The sequence below is a fragment of the Gymnodraco acuticeps genome, unplaced genomic scaffold, assembly GCF_902827175.1.
Source record: "Gymnodraco acuticeps unplaced genomic scaffold, fGymAcu1.1, whole genome shotgun sequence".
Classification (NCBI taxonomy): domain Eukaryota; kingdom Metazoa; phylum Chordata; class Actinopteri; order Perciformes; family Bathydraconidae; genus Gymnodraco; species Gymnodraco acuticeps.
This window is the reverse complement of record NW_022990673.1, coordinates 3341401-3361024: the sequence shown is the minus strand read 5'-3', so window position 1 is coordinate 3361024 and position 19624 is coordinate 3341401. Positions and strand designations below refer to the sequence as shown.

General features: G+C 38.8%; 2 protein-coding genes across 2 annotated transcripts; one reads left to right on the top strand and one right to left on the bottom strand.

Annotated features, from left to right (window-relative positions):
- Window positions 1-5746: 5746 nt before the first annotated feature.
- Window positions 5747-9424, bottom strand: aldh7a1 (aldehyde dehydrogenase 7 family, member A1). The gene is made up of 2 exons (XM_034229834.1): window positions 9280-9424; window positions 5747-7766 (listed from the first exon to the last, which is right to left on the bottom strand). The coding sequence occupies exon 2, from the start codon at window positions 7759-7761 to the stop codon at window positions 6133-6135; it is 1629 nt and encodes a 542-aa protein (XP_034085725.1). The 5' UTR covers window positions 7762-7766; window positions 9280-9424; the 3' UTR covers window positions 5747-6132.
- On the top strand, window positions 9313-19545 carry actl6a (actin-like 6A). The gene is made up of 14 exons (XM_034229835.1): window positions 9313-9549; window positions 11359-11435; window positions 12444-12618; window positions 14418-14518; window positions 14751-14848; window positions 15013-15107; window positions 15622-15728; window positions 16243-16332; window positions 16460-16521; window positions 16889-17003; window positions 17160-17240; window positions 17995-18090; window positions 18262-18348; window positions 18916-19545. The coding sequence occupies exons 1-14, from the start codon at window positions 9525-9527 to the stop codon at window positions 18994-18996; spliced, it is 1290 nt and encodes a 429-aa protein (XP_034085726.1). The 5' UTR covers window positions 9313-9524; the 3' UTR covers window positions 18997-19545.
- The last annotated feature ends 79 nt before the right edge of the window (window positions 19546-19624 follow it).

The following is a 19624-nucleotide window of genomic DNA, read 5'->3' as shown; positions in this document are numbered from 1 at the left end:
AGTGGGAACATGGCAACAGCCTAGGCTGAGGGGTGCGCGGTGGGGAATAGATCGATAATTTTAGTTGTATAACCAATGAGATATGTAATAACACAGTCCCTTATTATATTGTTTAATATTTATGTCAATACACCAACAAAATTGGTAATTACTTGTGCTTTTGACTCGGAAGAATGTCTGAAATGTGTTGTGTAACCTACGGGTGGAATGGTACCGTCCGTCAGCCCCCTCAACAAAAAGGAACCGAATGGGATACAGGAAACAAATGTTAGACCATAAAGCGTGCTGTAGTACTGATTAAAACGGACTCCACAAAGACACATTTTAGTCCAAACCTCTTCAAATTCTGTCATATACCAATATGAATCTGTATAAGTGTTACAGCTGGAGGTGAGGAGAGTAGGTATACAGTATTTTTTTATTAACTCTATCATTGTAATCTATTACTAATTGTGACTTTTCTCTGTGACATGTCACCGTTATTGTTAACATACCTGATTTCTCAATGTTTTGCATATGTGTGCAGTTGCACAAAATACCAAAGTCAAACTACGGTAGCCTCTATGCATGTGTTTTGGGCCATACCTTGCTGTGTGATTTTGTGAGGAACATTTTCACTATTTGAATTATTTACACTAAACCGATTGATCCATAAGAAACTTATAAAACAATACAATTTAAGATATTACCTGGACTCAGAGTTTATGAGGGGCAGTCTCTATTTTATAACATTCAATAGACAATATATTTGAGGTAATGAATACAATAATGAATTACAACAACGAAATAAGCAATTGAGTTTGTTGCAAGCACGACATGCTTATAATAGGTACTCTTATTCAAAGTATATTCAGTATTTAAGACGTTACTCCAACAAAACAAAGTTAAAGCTGTGAGGATTTGGTTTTGCCATTAGACAGCTGTGCCAAGTCTCACCCTGGCACACCACGGTTGGCCTGCAGTTGGCTCATTGAAAAAGATCCCTCTCCAGTAGGACAGGATGCATTTTTAATGGAGCCAATGAAAGGAAGCAGTGGGTTAGGCTTTTCCATATCTCTGCACGAGCCACAATCAATGGAGGGAAGATGAAAGTTGCCCAGCCCTTGGTTTCCTATCGGAGTGGCATGGGGTCAGATTAAGTCTAATTGAATTCACACACAGCAGTAGTTTAGGTGTGTCAGACCAATTTCCCCCTAAACACATTATGAGGATTAGGATTAGCAGAAACATATGTTGTGGTTTTATTGTCATTAGTGCAGCCTGGAAAATTGTAGTGTTTCAATACATTATGAAACACAGCATTGTACGGGTTATGTGTATGTTTCTGAACAAAAATGTGTTTATTAATTCCTCCATACTAGACACTGAGAAAGAATGAATACCCTCACATGCAATTTAGGGGTGTTGGATGATACTGAATGATAACCTCTCAAATCTCTCCCTAAATCAGAGAAAAAATTGTTCTTATAGCTTCATCATGACATCATAACAACTGAATGGTTATACACGTGTTTGCCTTAACTTGTTTTAAAGATGACAATATCTTGCAACAGCCCAAGCTGTCTGTGTCATATAGATGCTCAAAGATAGATGCCATACATGCAACTACAATTTGACAGAAGTCATACACTATATTTCAGTTAACAGGTTATTTCTTACGACAATATGTTTTAGCATTTCTGGACCACAGATTGAATGACATTTAACAAATACAATAAAAAGGAAACAACTCCTCTGCCGTTTGCCTAGTTAGTGAAAATTGTGAATTAATTAGCCAGCTGAGAATCAGAGTCAAGGTGTCCAAAAGCACATCCTTGGCCAATCGGGTCCCTTATCCCATTGCTTGGCAACCAGAGAGAGGGAGGGAGCACGTTGACACTGTAAAAATAGCACATCAATAGCCTGGTGTCTGAAAAAAAAAAAAAGACACACATGTTGGTGAGGCTATAAATAGCCTCCTGGAGCTCGGAACAGGTATGGTGTACACTACAGTATCTGAACTGTATTGTTTCGCACCAGTGAGACGTTTTTGCATCAATGCAAATTTGCATGGGTCGTGCGGTAACTTACAGTAACAGTCAGGCAGCTGAATGAAATCATTTGAATGTGAGGTAGGTTTTACAGTTTTGGTATCCATGTATTTACTGTGTAAATAAAGCTTAAAACTAACAACAGGTTGGCATTTGTAGACAGCCGTTCTCTTCATCCTACTTTCTGCCATCTGATGTTTTGCATAGATGCAAAATTAAAATAGTCTTTGCTGCCATTATATATTTGAATATACTGTAATAGAATATCAATAATGTGCATAAATATGTTTCCTTGCCAGATTTTATTACAGTTTAATAGCTTACATGAAAAACGTGGTTGATGTATGGTCTTTTCACATCATCTCATAATTACATCCACGTATTGTTCAGAGGCTTAACAACCAGCAGGATGCTTTATCTATTATTTACATGTTATCTCATCACTACAATGTCAGATTGTTAAAATGGGTTGTAGACTCGTGTCCTTCGTGTAACGGAGGAGTAGAGAAAATCGTGTCCAAAAATAGACCTATCATGCACAATTCAGTTTCACAGAACAGCTAAAAAAAATACCTAATACGTGGGTGATCGAATCAAGTGAAGATAATGGGACCTCAATCTGAAGCAGCTCCTCAATGTCTATTTTTATCTGCACATTCCCATTTTTTGCCCACATGTAGAGACACTCCCCGACGACCCCCATGTAATACTTCCACTGTATCAAAGGCAATTAAAAGGTGTAGCAACAGTAGAACCTTAAAAGGCTTTATCAGGGCCGTCTTATCCACCAGACATCTCCCGGGGAGGCTGGCCGTTGCCAGGGTAACCCTCACAAATGGCAACTGACGTCAAGAAGGTAGGAGAAATACCAGGGAGAGCCAGAGCTGCTATGCATAATGGATTATTGAAAAAAGGGCCCTCTTGAAGAGTGCAAAGTGACTTAAAATATGCGTGCCTCGCTGGGCTCACACACCACTTCTCTCTCTCTCTCTCTCTCTCTCTCTCTCTCTCTCTCTCTCTCTCTCTCTCTCTCTCTCTCTCTCTCTCTCTCTCTCTCTCTCTCTCTCTCTCTCTCTCTGTGTGTGTGATGAGGGAAAATAGATGTTGACAGTTTCCGGGTTTTACTTGCTGACTTGCAGAGCTTGGGTTTGACTAGCCCAATTGAAATTATCCATCTTGAATCAAATGCTGCTGAGGAACTATCTCTTTAAACAACACATTGTCTTTTTGAAAATTGTTAATACTGTTTGTAAATATAAGTACTCTTGTGGTATTGGCTCATGTGTGCTGCTATTGTGCATGTTATTTTGCAGGGGCAAAAAATCATAAAACTTCCTCCACTGTATGTGAATCAGAATGTATGGTTGGTAGGACTCCACACTGACATTCACGTGTAGCTTCTCAGAAGAGATCACTTCAGATCATGTGTAAGTCTAGAGCGTAACTACCAGTAGTTTGCTCTGTCCCTGTATCAGGTTCTTGTCTAATCTCTGTGCTGTTGTTGGCCCATGAGAGACTGTCACAGCGGCAGCTTTGTGAAGAGCCCTCATCATTTCTGTGATAATGCCTCTCATGTTCTGTTGGAGTCTCACTATCGGGACACCGATTGTGGAGTCAGGCTTGCTGATGGCAAAGGCCAAGCACTGTTGCTGTCCAAGTGAATACAGCAGAACAGAGGCATGTACACGCAGTAGAGAATTATGATGTCTTCGTTTTGTACTACAGGAGGGACATCAACAAAAGTATTTTAATCTTGCTGCAATACATTTAACAAAAAAAAACTCCGGTTTGTCTCCTTTCGAGAACAGAATTATAAAAAAACATGCACATATAAATTGCTGAACAGGTGAACACAATATGTAATAGCTAAAAAGACTATCCTGTGACTAAAAGTAACATGAAAAATGTTTCATACCCATTTTATTATAAGTTGCCCGAATGTAAGCACCTGTTACATGAGTAAAATGTACATGAAAGAGTCAATTAACAGCAGAATGAGTATGACAGGCGTTTATGGCTTTTTGTTTCAGGGAGAAGCTGCAGAGGAAATGTGCAAAGAGAAGAAGTGAGAGTGTTTCAGTCCAGGGGAATCCCAGACACTTCTGTAAATCAGAGGTGCAACAAGCAACATAAAGCATGAACTAACATGCTCTGAGTTTCCAAAGAAGTGAATCACACAAGCCTTGCATGGGATTTGTTTTTAAGGGAAGCGAGGAACAACCCTAATGTGCTAACCTTATTCAAATGCATCCTGTTATAGCTGCTACTAATAGGACACCAGATGATCATTAATGTATAACTATGAGCCCAGAAGACATTTTAGTGCCCCCCAGGTTCAGAGCACGAAATAAGGCATTACCTCCTAGTCGCCAAGCATAACCTTTGAAGATAGATCGGTTTAATGAGCTCACAACCAAAATACCAGCCACCAGTGATTCCTCTGTATACTGTAGTTCTGCAGTGGTGACTTAACTGTTAGCTTGGGCTCCACACCCAAGTCTGTATTAACTGAAATTATGATCCACGTCCACATTGAAGGGCTTCCTTTGAGCTTGTCTTGAATATAAATAATATTTCAAACTGGTTTGCTTGGATTTTTTTACCAAGATATACATTTACTTTCATTTCAAATTAATAATATGAATATATCCAGAAGAAACACCAGACAATGTGCACACTAATGCATACCCCAAACCTCTCAAATTAGGCAAATAATCAAAGCTTTTCTACCTTTTCCAATTCAGATGAGTAGCAGAGGGAGCGTTTTCTGCATACTTCCTAAATGGCTTCGATTATGAGTCGTACAGAGCGCTGTCGTTTCAGTTCTGCCTTTCAGCTGAGATGTTGCTGGGAAGAGCAGTAAATGCAGAGAGAGAGAGAGACCGAGCTGGAGTATGAGGCAGAGAACTGCCGAGTGGGAGGGTGAGCATATGGATGGCATGGCGGATGAGAGATGGAGTAGTATTTCTATTAAAGGGACAGAGATTTTGGTCTTTAATACTATAGTGATATACTTTACAATAGAAGATACTGAGATCCTATCCCTATTGAAATACGTTTCAGAATGGAAATCTGAAATAGTTTTTCATTGAAGACAATTCAACGTCTGTGATGTCATGGTGGTTAAATCGCAGGTGCAAATAATAAAACTGACCAATGGCTGAATTCAATTTAGTGCCCTCAGTGTTAGTCATTCTAGTGTGCATGCTACTATGTCAAATCAGAATATAATCACACCAAATACATAATGTCTTTCATTGTTTTTTATTTTAAGATGCAGAGGATATCAAACGTAATTGGAAATGTATTGTAATGGGTGTTTGAGAAGCTTGTTATATTGCTAAAAAAATTCAATGGCTTTTGATACTTGATTGACCCAGGGGAAAAACAATAAAGATTAGAGAGCTGCAATTCTATGTTCTGATGTCGTACTGGTCCAGGTGTAAGGGACTCCTGGTTCTTCTTCAAATTCCCTTTATGAAAGTTGATTAAAAAAAAATGTCAGCACACTCCAAATGTCAACATCAAGTATTTTTTTTATTGTCTGGAAATCATATTCTGTTATAGGGTGCTTTAGATGTAGACAAAGCATTTAATTGAGTTAGTGTTTTAATAGCTACCTCTTTTAAGTTTGAAATGTTAATGACACAATTTCATTTATCAATGCCAAAATGCACTCCAATGATTTCATCTACACATGAATGAGTTCACGCCAGTTGTTCTTCCAAAATAAAAGGTATCATTTATTATTTTTTTACACCGTACATATAGTATCTGTTACAGACATCTAGCACTTAAACTTTGTAAGTGCTAGTAGAAAAGTGCACACCAACAAGTGGGGGAACAGTATTTGACCTTTAACCATTAACTTTTTTCATACAAGGATTAATATCTGATGCTACAACCATAGAAAGATCTGATAAACGACAAAAATGAAACCGATCCCAAATGATTAGACATTTTGTAAAACTTTAACGGAATCTTCAGAATGCAGAAATGCAATGATAACTGTCTAGCATTTGTTGGGTAACACTCTGCCTCTAAAACACTTAGTGTTGTCTTTTTGGGATCATTGAATGCTCAAACAAATCACTCGAAGGCTTTACTCAAACTTGATTCCCTGGGCCAGAGGAAGATCCTTGCTGTAGTTTATCGTGCAGGTTGAACGCCTCATGTACTGCTTCCAGGAGTCACTGCCAGACTCTCTTCCGCCTCCCGTGTGTTTCTCTCCACCAAAGGCTCCTCCGATCTCGGCTCCACTTGTAGGAATATTGACATTCACGATGCCGCAGTCGGATCCTTTGGGCCCCAGCCAACGGAAAACTCTACCCATATCTTTGGTGAAGATGCTGCTGGACAGGCCCTGCTGCACCTCGTTGTTCCAGGCGAACGCCTCCTCCTCTGTCTTGAACTTGAGGACGTACAGTATGGGGACAAAGGTTTCAGTGTGGACAATGGGAGCGTCATGCGCAAGCCCTGTGATGATGGTGGGCTCTACGTAGTTTCCAGGCCGGTCCATCACCTTTCCGCCATAGACGACGGTGCCACCCTGCTGCTTGGCCTGCTCAATAGCTGCCAGATACTGATCCACAGCTTGTTTGGTGTGCAGAGGCCCATAAAGGGTGGTGGGATCCCAGGGGTCTCCAATTCTGACTTGTTTGTAGGCCTTGGCGACCCTCTCAACCACTGTGTCGTGGACGCTCTCGTGCAGCATCAGCCTCCTGGTGGTGGTGCAGCGCTGGCCAGCGGTTCCCACAGCTGCAAAGACGGAGGCGGGCACCACAAGATTCAGGTCAGCATCCTCAAACACGATGATAGCATTGTTACCACCGAGTTCCAGAAGCTTACGACCGAACCTATCCTGCACCGTCATGGCCACCATCTTGCCAACGTTAGTGCTTCCGGTGAACGACACCAGATCCACCCGCTCATCCTTCGCCATGGCTGAGCCGATATCAGCACCTCCGCAGGTCATGGAGCAGATAGCACCAGGCAGGTTGTTCCGCTCCAGCACCTCGGCCACGATCTTAGAAACTGCAACACTTGTAAGGGGTGTGGTTGGAGCTCCTTTCCAGAGGCAGACGTTGCCACAGGTCAGAGCGATGGCGTTGTTCCAGCCGTAGACAGCCACTGGGAAGTTGAAGGCAGTGATGATACCGACAAGACCAACTGGGTTCCACTGTTCGATCAGGGCATGTCCTGGTCTCTCTGATGGCAGCATTGGCCCACCAATCATTCTCGACAGACCAACAGCATAATCACAGACATCAACGTATTCCTGAACTTCTCCCACTCCCTCAACATAGATTTTGCCCATTTCTAGAGACACCAGGCTCCCAAGGACGTTAATCTTCTTTCTAAGTGCATCTCCAATCTGCCTCACTATCTCCCCTCTTTTGGGAGCTGGAATATCTGCCCATATCTTCCAAGCCTCCTTCGTCTTCTGGACAGTTTCTTCATATTCTGCCATGGTCGCCTGGGTCACTCTGGCGATTGGCTCATTGTTGGCAGGACAGTATGAAGTGATGACCTCGCCGCTGCCTCCCCAGCTCCCATTGTAAACGCCAGGGTTGTCCTCAGACAGGCCCAGCTCTTTCAGCCAGGAGTATTTGGGCTGGTTGATGAGGAGACCTGACATGGCTGCTGACTGCTGGCAGTGGGCAGATGCACATTTGTTTCTCAATAGGAGCCGGTTGTGACGGGCAAAGGTCAGGGTGAGGCAGCGCTGCATGGGTGCTGGAAGTAAACCAAGTTAAAAAGTTATTTTACAAGTTAAAAAAAATTGAAGCTCATGTATGATTGTTGACAGAACAAAATAAAAGCTTTCAGATGAGCTTGTTATGTTTAGAGCTGGAACCTTCATAGTTATTATTCTGTTGATTAAGTATTTTAGATATATTGAGCAATGGTTTAGTCAATAACATTTCGAAAAATTATATATTATTCAGTTTAAAATAAAAAAAGGAAAACTATACAAATTATCACATTTGCAAATCCTGAATCATAGAATATCTGTTTCATAGATTAAAAATTCAATTACATGATTATCAAAGTAATATCTTAGCATTTGTACGTCAATTGATTAGTCAATTACGGGACCATTCAAATCCGTATCTGCTGTTTTCGGTATCTGGTGCGCAACTCAAAAGTTAACGTTCAATTTCAAAATGAATGAACTACTTCAAAAAAATTGCTTGAACTGTGTCATAGTCGTATGCAGGACACAGTTAATGTCCTTCAGGGAATGACAACAGTCAACAGGTGTTGACCAGAGACTGCTGGTATAAAAATAGGAACTTTTAGTTATATTGATTCCTTTTAGTTATATTGATTCCTAGGTGATACATTTACATAACAGAATTGTGAAAGATATTCTTATTCGTTCCGAAAAGACAAGTCGATTAATCAAAATGAACCATATTGATTTAAGATTAATCTACAACAAATGTGTTAATTGATATCACGTTTCCCAATTTTACTGTACCAAATATCCACTGGTTTAAAATGTAAATACATGTTCTGCTTTTGATAGTTGTCAATGTAATGAAAAGAAATCTCTTCGTGTTTTGCACTGTTGGTGACACTAAAAAGGCAATTTTGAGAGGTCACCTTGGGCTCCATTGCTTTTTTTTTACTATACAATAGATCAATACTGAAGATGCATTTTATTCTCATATAAAACATGTGCCTGTATACAACATAGCAGGAAGTGAACATAACACAAGTCACCCGTTAATCAATATGCATCAGAACTGTGACTAGATCTTACTCATGCTTGTGGAGTTGGATAGTCTATCAATTATAAACTCATACATCTTCATATACTTAAAATATCTAGCAAGCAAGTTGCTCAACATTTTACAACCTGTGCGCTTGCGCATTAACCCAACTTTGGACAACCACGAGGCTGTGCAAAATTGGACTTTAAATATGGAACTAAGAACATAAAAACCAAACAGTAAGAAATTACAATATCACTGAATGTACACACTAAAAATAATAATACGAAGTTAGCATTTCAGATATTGCAAATAAGTAGTAGTGTTGCTACTTTTGCAGCTTGAAGTGACATGGTTGCCGAGATCAGCGTCAATCTTGTTTAGTCTAAACGACCGTGACCCAAGGTCCTGCAGTAAACATTCACTAACATCACCTCAGCGTTATAAAACATGCTCTTACACTTCATGCAAATAACTTTGTAATGGTTAAAAGTAAGTTAGTGCTTCTTATGTATCAGTTTTTCACTCACGTTGATATAAAGAACGCAGGGCCACGTCCACTTCAGAGCATGGAAGTTCTTGCAGGATGTTTCCGTCACAGCTGAAGCGGAAGTACCCACGCTGTGCTGCGTCCTGATTGGTCCGACGTGTGGCGCCTGCTTTGTTAGATTGATCCATGCTAACATACTCCCTTTGTTGTGATTAACCGTTTAGCGGTTGTGTTTCTGCTTTAATAACTTATATTAAGATTGTTGCCGTTGAGATAATCCAAACCATGAGTGGCGGAGTGTATGGAGGCGGTGAGTTGGCTCTAATGATTAAAATAAAACGAAACCGTTGTACACGCTTTAGCCAGCTTTAAAGTTAGCTTGCTATGCTATCTGTGCTAACGTTTAGCTCCGCGGTAGACTGAAGCAACATTCTTGCGAACATCTTTAATTGTTTTTAAGAATATGTGCATTTACAATGTTAAGTGCGTAGTGTTGTGGCTTGATCTTAGGTGTGTTTATGTAACAACCCTGTAACTCCGGTGCCGCTTAGCTTGCCAGCTAGCTAGCAAGGAAATGAATGAAAGTGTGTGTCCCGATCTCACATTCAGTTCCGTTTGTGTAACGTTGTTAAAGCTTTCTTGGAGTTGGAGATACATGTTTCCATTATGCTTGATATAACCGTTTTTCGGGATAAGGTCTCTACATCTTGACATTATGTAATCGAAGATAAAACTTCAGATGTATTTTGCAGAACTGAATAACTTCTTTATTAGATGGATCGGTTGTTTTTGGTACTTTAATATGCCTTTCAAATAAGCTTCACTAGCATCATTGCAGATCAGATCTCTACATTTACAAAGTTTTATAGATGTTTAGAAGTAAATATACAGCTAAGAATAGTATACAATATTAGACTGATTATACGTAAATGTGCAGATTTACACTGAACATATGCATTCACACAAATGCAGAGTAATTAGTATATTTTTAAGAAGTATAATGGGGCATTCCCATATAAGTATGCATGCAGGGATGAATAATAAAGCTCAGGGAATACAGAAAATATTGCACCTTGGAAAACCGGACCCACAACATATGGGTTGCAAGTTGACCTTTACAATTTATTATCCACCATTGCTTTACAGAGAGGACCCTGTTTTATGGTATTGTTTGTATTCTGGCGTAATGGAGTTTAAAAGTTTGAGATGCTTTGGACTGTTTTCTGCATGAAACAATTATATTGAAAGACAATCAATTATCTTATTGAATTATTGTCTGGCCCTATGTTGATTGTAAAGATAACCATGCCATATTATTAAAGTTACATTCAGCAACGGGAACCTCATGCAATCTATATTTTGTATTGTTAACTCTCTATTCCACTTTTTAAGTATTTGTATTTTAATTTCTGAACACACTTCTGCTTTTGTAACAAAATAATTTCCCAAATTGGGAACAATAAAGTAAATATCTATCTATCTAAAGGCAGCTTTACTACAATATACTAAAACACTTTATTTTTGCTTTAAGCACCAGGAACAGCACTATATAAATAACATGTATTATTATTATTATTATTATTACTATTATTTAATAGATCTGACAAATCCAGAAAAACAGCCTGTGTAGCGAATTTGTGAAAGTTGAGAGGACATAAAAGTAAAATGTTAGTACGTACAACATACTAACCTGATATATAACAATTCCACTTGTGATTTGCATTTTCACACCACATTTCAGAAGTTAAAACGATGTTTATTGTACATAGAGCTTGCCATTTATCGTACTGTATCAGAGGAGTTAGTTTAACAATCAATAGCCTCTGCATCAGGGTCAATAAATGGTGTTATTTTACAATTGTTTAGTTAAAGTAATTAATTTACTTTCTGTATTTCGTCTTAATAACTATTTTGATTCAGATTTCTGCACTTAGTTAACATTTCGATTTAATTGGCGAGGCATTAATAACCAACATGTGGATCGAGCACAGATTATCAATGTGCAAAACAAAGTATGTATAGTATTTGATGAGGAGGTAAACTATACGTATACCTCTCAGGTCTATATATATATATATATTTTTAGAGTTTAATTCACATTTGTTGTGATTCTTTGCAGATGAGGTGGGAGCTCTGGTGTTCGACATTGGCTCATACACTGTAAGAGCTGGCTATGCAGGAGAAGACTGTCCCAAGGTAAGTGGATCACTCAGATGACCTGATTAACTATGTGCATTTGTCTTCCTCTGAGCATCCTTCTCTTCCCTCCTGGGGTCTGTCAATGTCAAGAAATGAGGGCTGTCACCCTGGAGACAGACGGCATGAATTCAGTTCAGATCTTTCTGGATGCTTGCTTAGGTTTTGAATGATCTATAATTTAGGTAGAATGTTGATTGTATAAATATCAGTTGGATAAGAGAAATGTTAAAGATGGCATTTATCTCTGTAATATTGGCCCTGTGAAAATACCCCCGATTGGATGTACTGGTCATCATATGGTATAACATTCAGTTATATTGTATACTTTGTGTGATATAATGCTTAACCCCAACCTATCATCACCATCTTTACACTTTCCTGTTTTCAAATATAATATGTTGTACTTATTAGGGATGTTACAAAAAAACAGATATGTAGTTATTGACACCCAGTGAAATTCCACAATTATCAATACCCAATTTGGTGCCTCTGAGAAATCCAAACAGATAACAATACATCTGATATACTACACAATATACTTTATTACCATTTTTAAAGGCCTTATAGTTTCGACTTTAATCAATTGTATTGAAGAACAAGAACTCTCTATTCAACAACTGAATTCACGTTTCTCAAAAAACAACATTTGACATGATTATATTTTGACACAAGGATCCTCGCAGAGGAAATGTACATTGTTAAAGCAAAAGTATAGGTATAGATGACGTTTTTTAAATAAAACTATCAAATCAGAGGCGTGCGGAATATTTCAAAACTAAAAAATATTACAATTTACAAAAGTAGACGTCATGACTCAAGATGATTCACAGAGCATTTTGTGAGCTGTTTAATATAGGATTCAGGATTTTGTTCTACTTGAATACACCAGCAAACCCTTTGACCGTAGATGCACACTTCCTTCTGTCTGGTGACACAGTGGTGCACACAATAAGTCCCTTTTTGAGTGTCATAACCTGTATTGTGTCCTGTTTTGTATCGGCTCAGGCGGACTTCCCTACGGTGATAGGCGTGACCCTCGACCGAGAGGATGGCAGCACGCCAATGGAGACGGATGGTGAAAAGACCAAGCAGAGTGGCACCACCTACTTTATTGATACCAACCAGCTGAGGGTACCCCGGGAGAGCATGGAGGTCATGTCTCCGCTCAAGAATGGCATGAGTGAGTGTTGATTCATGGCGTGCAATTATTATTAAAGAACATTAAGGTATTTAATTGCCGTGTTCTTGTGTTAGTCTAAGGGATTTGCCAGGCTGTCTTCTGCTTATCTGCAGTGCTTACAACCCTTATGAACATACATGAGGGGTTTGTATAACCCCCCCTTTTTATCTTGGTCTGTGACGTAAACTTTCCAATGAATATTGATAATCCTGTCTGCTTGATCCATAACCATAATTAGACTACTTTGGTCTGACTGCGATCCATCTTCGTAGATGAACTCGTCAGAACTCTGAGTGACCTATAGATGACTGCTGTTCATCATCAATATTAATGAGGTTATTTGAAGACCAAGGCAACTCATTAACATGAGCTCCAACATGAGCCTATAGTGTCCTTTTAGTGGAAGACAGACCCTCTCCGTCTTGGGTTCACTGCCATGTCTGCCTGATAGTCATAACACTTTCCCATCCTTGTTTGTTCTTCGTCATCTTCTTCGCCATGGGTGTGTCAGGCATTCAAAACCAGATGTGGGTCGCATGCCCTGAGCTGTCCTTGGTGCTGAACTTGAACTCACTCTTGGATTTTGGATTATTTCCCCATGCTTTTGTACGACTCTTTTTATCCAAAGCAAAGCCTGCAACAGACAAATATTTGGCTGATCAACTACATTTTTATTATTGTTTATAAATGATGTCTTTAGTCTACAAAAACTACATTTAATAAAAGTTTAAAATGCTCATTACGATACATTTTTCAGAACAGTTATTAATTTCCCCATCTGTTAATCGATTAGTAAATTGTCTAATTATGTCTGCTTTGTCAAAAGCATTACATCCTGTTCTATGAAAGCCACCTTTTGCTGTTGTGTTTGATTTTAGTCACCTCAGTATTGTAAGTATGCCGACAGCGGGTATTAAACAAGCGCTCCGGTGCACTGACCTAGCGGATGATGCTCTTCAGAATCTGGTCCAGTGGAGTTTGGTGTGAGGCTATTTAGAGAAACCATAAGTGTGACACCAAATTAATTGCAGCAGAACAGCGCTGTGGGACTTCAGGCTCCCTCTGAGGGCTGACCTGGAACATCGGTGCCTGACGCTCAAATTATTATCTAAAAAAGCTCATCATCGCACTATTTTCTTCACCATCTGACCCAGTTATGACGATGATAGATACGTTTATTTTGTGACGTAGGTCTGTAACTGAAAAAATAAATAGATTCCTTTTTATAAAGAGGTTTTTCAAGACCTAGCTAATATGTGCTTGAAATGTTTCTATGTTTGTGAACATGACTTTCCCAATGGTAAAGAACATATAAGGATTGTCCTCAGTTTAAAACACCCATATTTTGTATTTAGGTTTCCACCATACAGCACATTATTTCCAAAAAGAGGATGCTTTTACTTTCACCTATAATAACTCAAAAAGGGAAACCACCAGACTCAGGGACAGTTTCATTCCACAGGCCATACGGCTGTTAAACACCTGAACTAAGAACATCCATAACATTCACCTGTTTGCAACTTACAAATGATTTATCACTTGTGTATATAGACTCTTATGGTACTACTTATATTCTATTTTATTGTAATTACTTGCACTGTTTTATCTGTTTCATTGTGTTGCACTGTTGGAGGAGCCTGTGACCTAAGATTTTCATCGACATAACTACACTGTAGCTATGTACGAATGACAATAAAAGCCTTGAATCTTGAATCTGAAATAGTAAATCGGCAGTTATTTGTCAGTGTTTTCACATTTAACAAGCCTTGTCCTTGTTTTCTCTTCCTTCCCCTTTACAGTTGAGGATTGGGACAGTTTTCAGGCCATTTTGGATCACACCTACAAGATGCACTTCAAGTCTGAGCCCAGCCTGCATCCAGTGCTCATGTCAGAAGCATCGGTGAGTCTGAACACAGGCTACTTGTACTACTGTCATTATACCAAGGACAAACTGTATTCAAATTGTTTACATTTTTCTGCCAACAGCAAAGCGCTGGCAGACTATTAAGTGTTTAAAAGTTGTTATTTAAATACTTATTGTGGCTGGTGAATTTGTTTGTTTGAGCTGTAATCCACATTTGATGAGTGACCTCCTCACCCTAAGCAGCCCTTTTTCTGCGTTGTCTCCGCAGTGGAACACACGGGCAAAAAGAGAGAAACTAACAGAGCTGATGTTTGAACATTACAACATTCCTGCCTTCTTCCTCTGCAAATCCGCTGTTTTGTCTGCGTATCCTTTCCCACACTCCATCTGGAAAATAATTAGAGAAAGACAAATCTTTACCTTTAAACCCTTTTATTGCAGTACTGTTTCTTTAATGAAGAATGCTCCGCTAGTAATGCATCTGTTACATTTTGAAGTGTATTACATTTCCTTTACTCTGAGTGTCTCAGCTTTGCCAATGGGCGATCTACAGGCTTGGTCCTGGACAGCGGCGCCACGCACACCACAGCCATTCCAGTGCATGATGGCTACGTCCTGCAGCAAGGTGAACAATTATCATAAATCCTTCGTCATTAGTGTATATAATCTACATGCAGAGTTGACCTGCTTTGCATATCAACCAAGTAATAAAGCAACAGTATTCGAAAAGGTATAATCCTTCATTGAAGCATGTGCTACCTTCTATGTTTGATGTTGCCCTCTGCTGGTTGGAGGATGCATCTCAGTTAAGGCAGCTGTTCCTACAAATGTTAGTATTTAATAAGCTTCTTTTGCCATTTATAGATTATTTTTGGGCTAGAGGGATTTTCTGCGCGCCATCAAGTTTTCACCTATTCAAGATTTGAATGACTTTTGAGGACCAAACTAAACTGTGTTGACTAAAAAAAACCTACGTTCTGATACACAGCTGTTAGATTTTGAGCTGCAATGAAAGAGATTGATTCAGGAGATTGCTCATTCTTTTGAGACATGAAGTGGGGAGTTAATGCATATCATGCGAACTTGGATGAGATTTACTGCAGCCCTTCCAATAATGTGTTTTGCATTCTCTCTGACAGGCATTGTCAAATCGCCCCTGGCTGGAGACTTCATGAGCATGCAGTGTAGGGAGCTGTTTCAAGAGTTAAATGCTGAAATAATCCCCCCGTACATGATTGCATCAAAGGTAAGATAACATGACTTTAGCTCATCTTATTTTTTAATAATCTAGTAGAAATATTTAGCATTATTCTATGCTAAGTTGCATTAGGGTGCAGGACAGGTGAAGATGGTGCCGGTCAAATATTTTTATATTAACAAATGTGTCTTTGCTAATTCAGTAAACGTATTTTTTGATCAAATCAATTATACGGTAATGCAAGTTTGTTCTTGTTAATACTGTATGATCTGATTTTCATATGTGCATTTTAATTGGATTTACTGGTTTGGAAAGTTATGTTAAAGCATTAAAATATACAATTTGTCAGGGTGATCGTAATAACTTTGTTGACCATTAGATATATATCGTAAAACAGTATAGAGTGATTAAATATTTAAAGGGAAAACCTAAGAGAGCCGGATACATGTAGAACCAGCCTAGACTCAGTAGCACACTTGTCCAAGTTTGTAAAACAAATACAAAAATCCTCACATTTTAAAAAGGGAGACTTCAATTCACTCTTTACTTCTTTACGTGACAGGATGGAGTGCGAGAGGGATCAGCAGCCAGCTGGAAGAAAAAGGAGAAGCTACCTCAAGTCACCCGCTCATGGCACAACTACATGTGTAACGTAAGCAGCACACGTGCACTCCTTGACATTTGTTGTATCCCTAATAAATGAATGAATTGTAGATTTGGCTGGTGTGCGTTGTGTTTTGATAAATGTGTACCAACTTGTCCTTTCTTAATGTTTGCAGTGCGTGATCCAGGACTTCCAGCAAGCTGTGCTGCAGGTGTCGGACTCTCCATATGATGAACAGTAAGCAACTTAATATGTCAATAATATTATACTTTACTTGAACCCTCAGCTTCTGTTGAGGTGTGCATGCCAAAAGTAAGACTCTTTTTAGATTAGGTTCAAATGTCAACTTCATCTCAATTGAATGATGTCGTCCGATCAAAGGGTCCTGTAACTTGGAGCAGTCAGTTCCGCTATTAAAGTTATTTACTGTTTTGTTTATGAGATAGAAGTTACAAAAACGTGTCTGTATGCTGTACATTATTGTTCTTAGAAAAAAAGGAAATTTAAATCAGAATCAGAAGCTCCGACTTGAAAAAACAACAACAATCAGCCAAGAAAATATCAACGAGTGCATCTCTACAAGTAACCCCCCCCCTCTCATCAGGATTGCTGCACAGATGCCCACAGTGCACTACGAGCTGCCCAACGGCTACAACGCTGACTTTGGAGCTGAGAGGCTGAAGATCCCCGAGGGGCTCTTTGACCCCTCCAATGCCAAGGTGGGTGCTATTCAGGTGGAGGGAACTGAGCAGCCGAACTAGCTAAATCTGCTGCTCAAGGATTGTTAAACTTTAAGGCATTTTTCATGAGAAATCTATCTCTTTTAAAAATTTTTTTAAAAAGAAGTAATTTAATGTTTGTTGTGATCCCTTCAGGGCCTGTCTGGAAACACCATGTTGGGAGTCGGCCACGTTGTGACGACCAGCGTGGGAATGTGTGACATCGACATCCGGCCGGTGAATATCAACATGTTTAAATATGGGTTACACATTTTTTCCTTTTCGACACTTCAGTTGAACTTTTATCCATTTAAATGTGGCCTCTAATAGTCATTCATATCTAATGACTGAACACATCTTGCTTAAACCCTTTTGTTGATGATACATAGGGCTGCTCGATTATGTGAAAAATCATAATCTCGATTATTTGGGTCAATAATTGTAATTGCGATTATTAAATGCGATTATTCATTGACTTTGAAAACATCCATTTATTGGAGAGAAAAAAATGTGAACAGTATGTTTTTAACAGTTGATTACCATGAACTTTAAGTATAATTCAACTGAAAAAAACAAAAGTAATTAAAAAAGAATTATAATAATAATAAAACATAATCGTTTTATTTCGATTAAGTTGTTTTTGTAATCGTTGCAAGCCGTAATCGCGATTAAAATGCGATTAATTGAGCAGCCCTAATGATACATTTAGCCGGAAAAGTAGATTCATAAAAGGTGAAATGTAGACAAACCTGTAGCTTCAACTCAAATGCTTTCAACAGTGCCTTGAATTTGTATTTGTTGTTCTGTCCAAGTCAATTGAGAAACAGTATGTGATTATATATATATACTGATGTCAACAAGTACATTAAAATCACATCTCAAGTAGAAAAGGCTATTTGGGGCAAATTGGTAAAAATCAATATATTACAATTTTTGGTAATTCATTTATCCATTGCCACTCTTTGCTGAACCTTTTGACTTTGTGTCTCAGGGTCTTTATGGCAGTGTGGTGGTGACTGGAGGAAACACGCTCATTTCGGGCTTCACAGACCGACTGAACAGAGAACTCTCACAGAAAACCCCTCCGGTGAGTGAATGCCAAAACTCCCTCACACATCTGATTCAAGATTTGTATCATAGGCCTTAATGAAAGATTGGTGTATGCACAATTGCTTATGTGGTCTGATCTTTGAAATACAGCCATCAAACCGTACTCTCCTTCTTGTCTGAGTTTAACTTGTTGGTCTGTGGTTTGCAGAGCATGAGGCTGAAGCTGATCGCCAACAACACTACAGTGGAGCGCCGGTTCAGTGCCTGGATAGGAGGCTCCATCCTGGCATCACTCGTAAGGACACACTGCAGTTCAAACTAAATATATTGCCAACAATTTCTAGATAATGACAGTAGTTCTTGAGATGAAGGACACAACTAACTCTAACACAATGATGCAATTTAAAGCCCAGATCTGGTGAATTTAATAAGCGGTTATATACTAGGAAGTGTTTTTTTTAATAAAAGGAGCAAAAGGTGTTTAAGGAGCAGCGAATTTAAGATTATTCTGTACATCTGGATGATTGGCGCCAAAATGCTTTTGCCATTACTTATTATTTATATTATTATCTTCATTTCAGTTTACACCACGTTTAATTCTTATTGGCTATCACTTCCTGCAATTGTTTTAGCCTCTCTGCAGTTTTCACCTTTGTTTTTTTAAAAAAAGATAATGTAAGAACTTGTATTTCAATAAGTTTGCAGTTTACTTTGTAGCCTTATTGCCATTGATTTGATACAGTGGCTGCAAAATGCATAAGAACTGTATTCACACATCCAAGTGGCTCGACAGCTTTATCTGTATTTATTCATGCCTCTCCTACTTTTATGCTGATTTATTCAAACTAAACATGTTTTCCAGGGAACCTTCCAGCAGATGTGGATCTCCAAACAGGAGTACGAAGAGGGAGGAAAGCAGTGTGTAGACAGGAAGTGCCCTTGATTTGTTATCCAGCCCCTCATTTTTCCATAAGCTCAACATCATGAGTCACCCAACCTTGACCCTGGACTCAGGAACGACCACAGATGATCACTCTTGTTTTGTATGATTTGTTTTAAAAAATATCTTAAGAGTCTGTCTGAGATTTTGAAATCAGACATCTGCAAAGTAAACTGTTGTTATGATGAAATGGGGTTTACTTTCCTTTGTTTGTCTCTTTACAGCCACTTTGTTACCTAATCTTTACATTGTCTGTGTTTTGTAGAAACACTCCATCTTTATAGAAAAAACAAATTGTCTGACATTGACAAAAACAAAATTTGAAGGTAAACTTTGGGTGATGTGTATTTGGAGGAACAACCTTTCAGTTTGGGGTGAATGATGTCTTCTGTTCATAAGCCTTTCTGTAGTCAGTACGATCGTCAGAGGCCAGACAGTTCTGGCCTCTGCTTATTGGTGTCAAGTCATATAAACCTGTATTTAATTTTCACTTTGCTTGTCATTGGCCACATATGGTGTTTTAAAAATAAAGTCAGTTTTTGTTAAATATGTGATGAAAGTATAATTTCTTGCTTTAAAATTGAATGTATTTTTTGTTCTAATTCTTGTATTACATGACATTTTTATAATG